The sequence below is a fragment of the Camellia sinensis genome, chromosome 10 (genome assembly GCF_055761805.1).
Source record: "Camellia sinensis isolate YWXY chromosome 10, ASM5576180v1, whole genome shotgun sequence".
NCBI classification, from domain to species: domain Eukaryota; kingdom Viridiplantae; phylum Streptophyta; class Magnoliopsida; order Ericales; family Theaceae; genus Camellia; species Camellia sinensis.
Window position 1 is genome coordinate 166,566,736 of NC_138970.1, and position 9,941 is coordinate 166,576,676.

Here is a 9,941-nt window from a genome sequence, read left to right on the forward strand (position 1 = left end):
CTTCATCAATGTACATCTTCTTTCCAAATTCATTTTTGTCACTGATATGACCAAGAAAGTCTCTCACAAAGCGTAGCAAGTCCATTGGCCTGTTAGGGTAGACACTTGCTTTTGGATGTTTGATTAGCTTTTCAAACAGAGTATTGGCCGGAATTCTAGTTTGCCAATCAGTTGCACAATACACAAGCCGTATTGCCGTATCTATTGTAACTAAAACACTGTTAAGCACCAACCCTTTATGCCTGCACTGCCCTTGTATGTACTCATTCCAAACCTTTCTAAAGAAATGAGAGTTTTGATCGCCAATACCATAAAGATGGATACTTGCAATGAACCATCGCACGCCACTGATGGTTTTAATACAAGCATTATTTGCCATCAACATGTGAAGATGTTTCAAGTCCTCCGCACCTTTAAGATTTTCGACCTTAAGTATCTTGTCAAAAATGACAGTGCACAAGTCAGCCATATCTTGTTTAATCCCTTCATTGACAACACTACCATCAAGCTCACTTGACTTTATAATCGTGTTTGGCTTAGACGACATACATAAAAGGATGACTTCAACCGCTTGAGTCTCCTCCTCACCCACATAGTTTCTAACGAATCGAAGACCGTAGTTTTTAACACAATCTAAGGATCCATGCAATTCTTCTCTCTCATGAAGAAAACACACACTTAAAATCATTCCCTGTAGCACTCTTCTCAAATCATCATTAGGACGATACTCACCCCACTATCTATAAATTGGACACCACAAATCTGTTTGCCCACATAACCACTCATCCAAAGTAGAATCAAATGCTTCAAAAATTTAAAAAAAATTACACTCGTTGAATTTTTTAACAGTGTAAGGTGTCATAGAGAGTGAAAAATGTATTTCATAAAAACTCTTGTTGACATTATTTTCTTGTGTAATGTCAAACTCTACTTGTTTAGTAGATGCGGGACGACCACAAGATAGTTTCAGCATTTTAGGCTTCCGGCTAATTTTATCAATTTTCCCTTAGCTAGCCTCATCATTTTTCCTTTTACCACCTTTTTCATTAATTTGTTCTTCTTGAGATAAATCACACACATTCTCATGTTCTTTTTCTATGTTCTTTTCTTTAGGATAATCAGGCTGAGTTGTCCCAAAGGTGGAGCCTTTCTTTGGTGGTGGTGTCTTCTTTTGAGAGCCTTTCTTCTTTGGTGGCATTGTTTGAGACACTGAAAAACAACACAAAAACCAACTAGACAAAAACATAAAACATGAGTAAAAATCAGCACTTTATTTAAGCCAAGAAAAAATCAGAATAGAAATGCAATAAAACCAAAATTAGAACAAAAAAAAGAAAAAAAAAATCAACACTCCAACAGAACTCAAAAATAGAACACAATATGTCTAACTATTTAAAAATAAATAAATTAAATATGCTAAAAAAAAATGTAAATCTATATCTAATAGTCAACCAAGATTAATAAAAACAAAGTATCATGAGAATTGGATTACATGGAAAGAATATAAGTATCATCACAAGCTAGGCTCGGCCCAATGGCCCAACATTGGGCCTAATCTAATCATTCCAAGTCCACTCTTGAGAGAACTTCTATATATCAAGCCTACCCATTAACCTGCTTTATATGAGCTTCTTTTTTTCTTTTTTCTTTTTTTGGTGGTGGGGGGGACCTGCTTTATATGAGCTTCTTTTTCTCTTTTTTTTTTTTTGGTGGTGGGGGGGATGAGTGTGGTGGTTTCAGAATATTATTAAATAAACTTGATCATTTAATAATTAAATGAATTTGGATAGTTAATAAAATTTAATTGTAAATATTTTTTGAATTTTAAGCCTTCAATTCTTAGGTTACAAAAATATATTGGAGAACAACACATTCAAATGATGAATGTAACTTTAACTTGTATAATGTAGAGTAGAGAAAAGAAGCTTTCAATTTTGTGAAGAGACATGCACCGAAACAGTCATGTCCCTCAATTTTCTATCAATGTGCCATCATAAAGCAAAAATGATAGAAGACCTAGTCTCTACCACCACAAGTGGGAACACATGATTTTAAGGCCCTCCAAAGCACATAAAGACAAGACTGACACAAGAAAGATCCATCGGATCCAAAAACGAATTCACACTTTGCAAGCACCATCCTCACTTTGTGATGAGCAATCCTGCAAGGGTGGGAAATATGAATGTCTATGACCTATTCCCATGAGTCGCAAAATGATTTGTCGTGTATACATCAGATTAAAGATTTACATTTGGCTTCACATGTCCATCCTTTATGAAGACAAGTGTTTGAGTGATTTAATCAGAAAAGAATATCCCTACCAAGGAAATTATGCCATGCAGGATATGAAGTACCACAGTGATTTAGACTGTATGACTCAAGTGAATCATTTGACTTTATATATATAGATTGTTTTTATTTATTTTTTTATTTTTGATCGGCAAAAGAGAAATTTATTGATGAACCAATGCAAAGTACAAAGTGAAGAGGTTACATTAAGCAACTAAGAGCAGAAAGCATGAAAGTTTGAACTACCAAACAAAATCATGATTCAAACCCAGAGCATACATAGGAAAGATAGAAGGCAAGGAGCCAATCTAAAGCACTAAAAGAAAACAACTGATGAAATACAAATAAAAGGAGTACAATAAATCACTGAATGATCCCAACCTCCAACTGCAATCATTTTTGAGGAGATTTAGCAGCCAGTCAAGAAGGAAGGGAGAGTCTCCTCTTGGATTTGATCTTCCGAACTTCTTGTATGTGAAGCAAGAAATCATGGATGAAGAAACTTGAAAGACCTGAATTTGATTTGGTCCAGAAAGCTGTGTGTAATTTAATATCTTCAATGAGTTTATCCCAACACACTTGAGAGTTATTAAATATGATGTTGTTCCTAGAAAGCTAAATATTCCAAATGATTACTAAGGAACAAAGCTTCCCAGATCATTCTCTTGAGGCTTCTGAAGGTAGAGTAAACCACCAATGAGAGAGGGATACAATGGAAAAAGGGCAAACCAACAAAGTATGGCAGACCAAATTGACCGAGAGAAGTGGCAGTGTAGAAACAGGTGGTCCACAGATTCAGAGTGTTGATGGCAGAGCACACAGAAGCTATCTTTTTAACAACAATTCACGAGTTGCAATTTTCTTTTTGAACAGTAACCAGCAGAAATTTTTTACTTTAGGTGGAGCAACATTCTTCCACAAAATTACACTGGAATCATTCTCACCGCCAAGGCAGCTTCATAAGTGGCAAAGGTGATGGTAGAAAAATTGTTGAGAGATAGAGATGATATATATATATATATATATATTTTTTTTTTGATCGGCGAAAAAAATCTTTATTGATGACAACATACAAGGTATGGAATAGTACATCAATAAAGAGGAGCTTAGAGCTAAGGCAAAGCTCCAAGCGCCAGCTGGTAAGAAACCAACCAACACAGAACAAGGACAAAAAGAAGAGAAAGAAACAAATACGGAAATGGCCACTAGTTCAGCAATCTGTACACCAAAACATCTTCCCACAAACAACAGACTTCCCACATCAGGCCAATGAGCTCCCACTGTACACATGCCCACTGGTGCAGGGATTCAGCAGCAACAAAATAGAACAGATCAACAACACTTCAAAACATCATTTTATTGACTCATAGTTCAGCAACACACCAATCCAGCGAAACATTACACAGCAAAACAGCAACACAGTGGAACCTATCAGATCAGCAGAGTCTTCCCACAAACCAACACAGCTATCCAAGATCTACCCAAAACAGTACACCCAGCCACCAAGCAATAGGGCCTAACAGATCAGAACACCACAGCTCAGCACCGTGTATCTCCACACCCCCCCAAGCACTCCCTCACTTGCCTCAGATTAAACACGAAATCCTGGACTGAAAAATTGAACTCACGGAAGACATGTTTCAACCAAAATGCAACCCTATATTTTATTAAATCACAGAGGTCCACCAGATTTGGGGTAGTTTTTCTGAATACACACTCATTCCTACACTTCCACACAGACCACATCACTGACAATGGGATCACCCTCCAGATTTTCCTTACCTTCTTCTTTAATTTCTCCCCTGCCCACCAGAGCAATAAACACTCAACCAAGCCCGGAATGGCCGCTTGGATACCCCACCAAACTAACATTTCAGACCAAACCCTCCACACAAAGGGGCACCAGATTAAGACATGAGTCACAGATTCAGTGGCACTGCCACAAAACACACAAGCAATAGAATCACTAGAGTTGATCACCCCCAGTTTTTGCAAAAATTCCTTAGACTTAAGTCTTGTCTTCCATGCAAACCAACCAAAAACCTGTACCTTAGGAGGTATATAATTAAGCCAAATCAATTTGGTAATGCTCATCGTGGCACCCATATTATCCGCGCCCCTCTTGTATAAATCTGCCACTGTGAATAACCCAATAGATGAAGCTAACCATGTAGGCCTATCAACACCCTCTGCGCACTGGACAGGGGCCCCCCTCAGATATTCAAAAAGCCTTGTCAACTCTTGTTCCTCCCACTCATATAGCCCCCTTCTAAACTCAAAGAACCAGCCACCCACTTCACTTCTCTTATCAACCACACTTCTTAAGGATTCATTTTTATCCACATCCAACCGAAACAAGATTGGAAATTCATCCTTCAAACACATAGTCTGCCACCACATATCAGACCAGAATCTGATTCTCCTCCCATCCCCCACCTTCAACTTAAGATTATTCAAGTAGAATTCCTTGAGGCTACTACACTGCTCAGCTACTGCAATAATCCCTTTCCAAACTCCTAAGTGCCTGTTAGATGGGAAGAAAGTTGGGATCCATCCATCAAGCTCCAACCTATACCTGCTACAAATAACTCTTTTCCACAACGTGTCCTTTTCGCAGCCAAACCTCAACCACCATTTAATTAGTAAACAGTTATTCACATCCCTAAGTTTCCTAATACCCAAACCACCTTTCTCCACTGTTTTTGACAAGTCTTCCCACTTTACCATATGAATTTTCCTATCCGAGGCAGACCCACCCCATAAAAATGCAGCTTGAATCTTCTCCAACTCTTTAGCTACCCCTTCAGGCAACTTAAACAAGGATAAGTAGTACACTGGCAACGCTGAAGTAACCGATTTGACAAGTGTTAACCGCCCTGCAAATGACAACATCTTTCTCTTCCAACCAGCCAGCTTGCTTTTGACTTTCTCCACCACTGGTTTCCATGTAGCTTTCATCCTTGGATTAGCACCTAATGGCATCCCAAGGTACTTTAGGGGTAATGTCTTAGCTTTGCAGTTCAACACTGCAGCACAGCTATCTAACAGCTCCTTGGAAACACCCACACCGCATACTACGCTCTTGTGAAAGTTTATTTTGAGTCCCGACATGATTTCAAAACACCTAAGCACCCTTTTCAGCTTCCTCACTTCCTCCACTTGAGCTTCATAGAACAGTAATGTATCATCTGCAAACTGGAGATGCGTTAACAGGACACCATTGTGGCCTACCTTAACACCTTTAATTAAATCTAACTGGGACGCACGGCTTAACAGCTTATGAAGACCTTCCGCCGCAAGATTAAACAAAAGAGGGGATAAAGGATCCCCTTGCCGCAAACCTCTTTGTGGGCTAAACTCCTCCGTGGGAGATCCATTCACAAGCACCGAGAGCCTTACAGTTGTTACACACTCCTTAATCCACTTAATCCACTTCTCACCAAACCCAAAATTAGATAACATTGAGAATAAAAAACCCCAATTAATTGAATCAAAAGCCTTCTCAAAGTCCAACTGAATAAGTAACCCCTTCTTTTTGGCGTTCTTCCATCCGTCTACAACTTCATTAGCTATTAACACGCCATCTAAGATATTCCTCCCACTCAGAAACGCAGATTGGGATTCACTAATGATATGGGGCAAGACAGATTTTAGCCTAGTGACCAACAATTTTGCTAAGATCTTGTAAATAGAGCTCACCAAACTTATAGGTCTATAATCCGATAGCCCTATTGGATTCTCTTTCTTTGGGATAAGGGTAATGAATGAACTATTAATACCCTTTACCAACTTCCCATTGGTTTGAAATTCTTTCACAAACTGGACCACATCACCCTTCATGATTTTCCAGAACTTCTGATAGCATAACAAATTAAACCCATCAGGACCCGGAGCCTTATTCCCATCACAATCCATCACTGCTGATTTAATTTCTGCTACTGAAAAGTCTGATTTTAACTATCCAGACCTCCCCCTTCCTATCACTGTAGAGAAGCAACCCCCCAACACAGGTCTTGATGACCAATCCTCAGTGTACTGTTTTTTAAAATGATCAAATACCTTGCGCTTCACTGAACCCGGATCTTCCACCATCACCTCCCCATCTAGTATAAAATTTATTTCATTTCTAACAGTTCTACCTTTTGCAACCACATGGAAGTATCTTGTATTCTTATCCCCTTTCATTGCCCAGGTAAGTCTTGACTTCTGTAACCATAACCACTCCACCATCCTGCTCAGCCTCCACATCTCAATTCTGGCTTCACTTCTCCTAGCTTTTTCTGCACCATCAAGTTCTCTATCTTCGGCCAAGATATCAAAATTATGGATTTCATCCTCTGCTGCCTTCAGTTTATTTTGTACATTGCCAAAGACCTCCACATTCCAACTTCTGAGGCTACCTTTCAATATCTTCAATTTTTGAAACAGAATAAAACCAGCCCAGCCTACGACACTGGGCTCTTTCCAACTCAACTCCCAGAACTTCCGAAAATCCTTGTGTAAAAACCAAGCATTTAGAACCCTAAAGGGTTTTGGACCCCAATCTCTCTCGTCCTCCATCAGCAGAAGTGGACAGTGGTTAGAGACCAGTCTAGGAAGACCCCACAGCTTAAAGTTAAAAAGTATAGAAAAATAATTTAGAATGAATTAAATTTTAACCATTTTATTAGAATATATATTATAGTTGTTATGTCATTAATTGTATATTTTAAGAAAAATTAGTCTAAGGTCCCTCTCCCATTTTTAGTAATGGAAGAGATCCACAATATTATTTTATGATGTCTAAGGTCTCTCAACCCCACACCCATGTATTACAGAGAAATTTGGTATACTTCACGGCTTCAAACCTTCATCTCTCTCTCTCTCTCTTCTCTCTCTCTTAGACTCACGCCTCACCTCTTCTCTCTTCTCCCTGCTCTTCTCCCTCTCTCTTCGATCCAGCTCGATCAAATATATGTATAATTCTGTACACTATTATATGAGACAAATATATAAATTTTGATTGATTGAGCTGAATTTCTATATTACGAATTGCATAACTTGGAAGATAAAGCTCAAAAACATATATCTGTAATTGATTCTCTCGTTTTTTTATTTCTCCTTTCCAAGTAAGTTTTCTGTTTTTGTATTAAGCTGACCATCTTCATGGCAGAGAAAACATCATAAATTTTTATTTTTTTTAAAGAAAAGAAATTAAATGATTAAACATGGGAATTGTTTATTCCAAGGCATATTTTGGGAAGTGATTTTGTTTTGGAATTTCTTTGGATTACCAGAATTTCTCTGGAGAAAGAAGATGATGAACAAAAAAGATGATGATGAAGGCTTTAGGAATTTCTCTTGACTTCTCAGAATTTTCTCTGGACAAAGAAGATGATGAAGGCTTTAGGAATTTCTCTGAGAAGTCTAGAATTTCTCTGGAGAGAAATTTCTCTAGACTTCTCAGAATTTCTCTAGACAAAGAAGATGATGAAATTTCTTTGAGAAGTCCAGAATTTCTCTGGACTTCTCAGAATTTCTCTGGACAAAGAAGATGATGAAGGCTTTAGGAATTTCTTTGGACTTCTCAGAATTTCTCTAGACAAAGAAGATGATGAAGGTTTTAGGAATTTCTCTGGAGAGAAATTTCTCTAGACAAAGATGAAGGCTTAAGTTAGAAATTTCTCTGGAAAGTCCGGATTTTCTCTGAAGAATGAAGTCCAGAGAAATTTTGGATTAGATTTTCTCTGGACCGAATTTTCTCTAGATCAATGTTAAAGGGCCTTAAACATTATAAAAATATCGAGTGCCATTTATGCTATAAAATCTTAATACCAAGAACCTTAAAAAAAATCCCCCAATATTTTAAGTTCACAATAAGAAATAGATGTCATAATTTAATTAGTAAAGATGAAAAAAATAGAATAAATTAAAAAAAAATTATATTTTTGATAAAATAAAAATACATTTCATTTTATAAATTTTTTTGTTTTAGTTTATTCTATGTTAAAATTTGTCATATAACTTAAACATACAATTTAGAAATAAAACAATATATATTTTGATAAAACTGCTAAAATCGGTCAAAAGACCAAACAACTTATACAAAAATTAATTAATTTAAACTGTCTCAAACTGAAACATGCACAACACTACAATATTAAATGGAAGCATAAGGCTCACTTTATATAAGTTAAACAACCACTTTTTCTTCTTTTCCCGATATGGGATTGTAAAATAAAAGTTAACGATTATTTAGGTGAGCAATTTATTTCTAATCAAATAATTTTAGTCATTTAATCTTTAATCAGGTCAATATTTAATTTATTTTGAATCAAATATAACCAATATATTTTAATAAAACTCCTAAAATCACAATTAAATTAGCGAATTAGTTAAACAAAAAACGATTCAGCCTAATCGGTTAGATCAGAAGACCAACTTACACTTAAATTAATTAATTAAAACTTTTAAATTTTATTTTAAAATTTAAGCTGTTTTAAATTGAAGTATTCACAAAACTCCAATATTAAATGGGAATATAAGATTCACTTTATATAAGTGAAACAACTCACTTTTTTTCTTCTTCTCACGATGTGGAATTATAAAATAAAAGTTAACAATTGTTTAGGCTGGAAGTTTATTTATAACTAAACAATTTCAGTCGTTCAATCTTTAATTATATTAATCTTTAATTTATTTCGAAACAAACAAATCTAACCAATATATTTTGAAAAAACTGCTAAAATCATTGATTTAAACCAACAAATTAATCAAGCCAAAAACGATTCAGATTAATCAACTAGGTCAAAAGACCAACTTACACAAATATTAATTAATTAAAACTTTCAAAATTCATTTTTTTTTAAATTTAAAATGTCTTGAATTGAAACACGTATAACACTATAATAGTAAATGTGAATATGAAATTCACTTTATATAACTGAAACAACTAAATTTTTATTTTCTTGATGTGAGATTATAAAATAAAAATTAACAATTATTTGGGAAAAAATTTATTTTTATTCAACCAATCTAAGTCATTCAATCTTTAATTATATTGTTTTAACTATTTATATATTTAGAACATTTTCAAAAACCATTCTATTTTATATATATATATATATATATATAGAGAGAGAGAGAGAGAGAGAGAGAGAGGGAGAGGGAAAATAGAAAAGGAAAAAAGGGAAAGACATTGGTACACATCATTTGAGAGGTGTGTACCATAAACACCTTATAATTACAGATGAAAATCATAACTAAATATTTCAAAATAATATCATAATTACAGAATATCAAAGGTACATATGGTATAGGATGTGCAAAATAAAATTCTCCCGGAAAAAAACATGCACCTTCTTCCTGTATTTATTTTCTTCCTTGTGAGCAAATAAATATGATTAGTTTAGGCAAGTAAAGGAAATATTCTTTTCACTTTCGAGCTATTAAATAATAAAAATAATTTCATTGCCACATTCTGGACAAATATTTTACCCAACCAAATGCATATGAAAAGATAATTTTTGTTTTTATTTTCCTATCATTTTAAATTTATTTTATTTTTAACCAAACCAAGCTTAAAGCAAGGTGTCATTAACAAATTAAGATATGAGCTGGTAAAAAACAAGTTGACCAAACATCAGAAACAAAACGACTATGACAGAGACAGA

The 9,941-nt window shown here is 35.3% G+C and overlaps 2 protein-coding genes across 2 annotated transcripts; both read right to left on the bottom strand.

Annotated features, from left to right (window-relative positions):
* Positions 1–1,006: 1,006 nt before the first annotated feature.
* Positions 1,007–6,204, bottom strand: LOC145800840 (uncharacterized). The gene is made up of 4 exons (XM_082890588.1): positions 4,072–6,204; positions 2,647–2,825; positions 2,088–2,161; positions 1,007–1,209 (listed from the first exon to the last, which is right to left on the bottom strand). Exons 1-4 carry the CDS (start codon positions 6,202–6,204, stop codon positions 1,007–1,009), a joined length of 2,589 nt encoding a protein of 862 aa, XP_082746714.1.
* A 42-nt stretch (positions 6,205–6,246) lies between these two features.
* On the bottom strand, positions 6,247–6,849 carry LOC145800841 (uncharacterized). The gene has a single exon (XM_082890589.1). It carries the CDS (start codon positions 6,847–6,849, stop codon positions 6,247–6,249), a length of 603 nt encoding a protein of 200 aa, XP_082746715.1.
* Positions 6,850–9,941: the final 3,092 nt, after the last annotated feature.

Coding starts and splice junctions, on each gene's coding strand:
- LOC145800840 (XM_082890588.1), bottom strand. CDS start 6,204: ATGGATTGTGATGGGAATAAGGCTCCGGGTCCTGATGGGTTTAATTTG. Junction 2,162..2,646: donor GGATCATTCAGTGATTTATT/GTACTCCTTTTA, acceptor CCACCCTTGCAG/GATTGCTCATCACAAAGTGA. Junction 1,210..2,087: donor ATCCGATGGATCTTTCTTGT/GTCAGTCTTGTC, acceptor GTTGTTTTTCAG/TGTCTCAAACAATGCCACCA.
- LOC145800841 (XM_082890589.1), bottom strand. CDS start 6,849: ATGGAGGACGAGAGAGATTGGGGTCCAAAACCCTTTAGGGTTCTAAAT.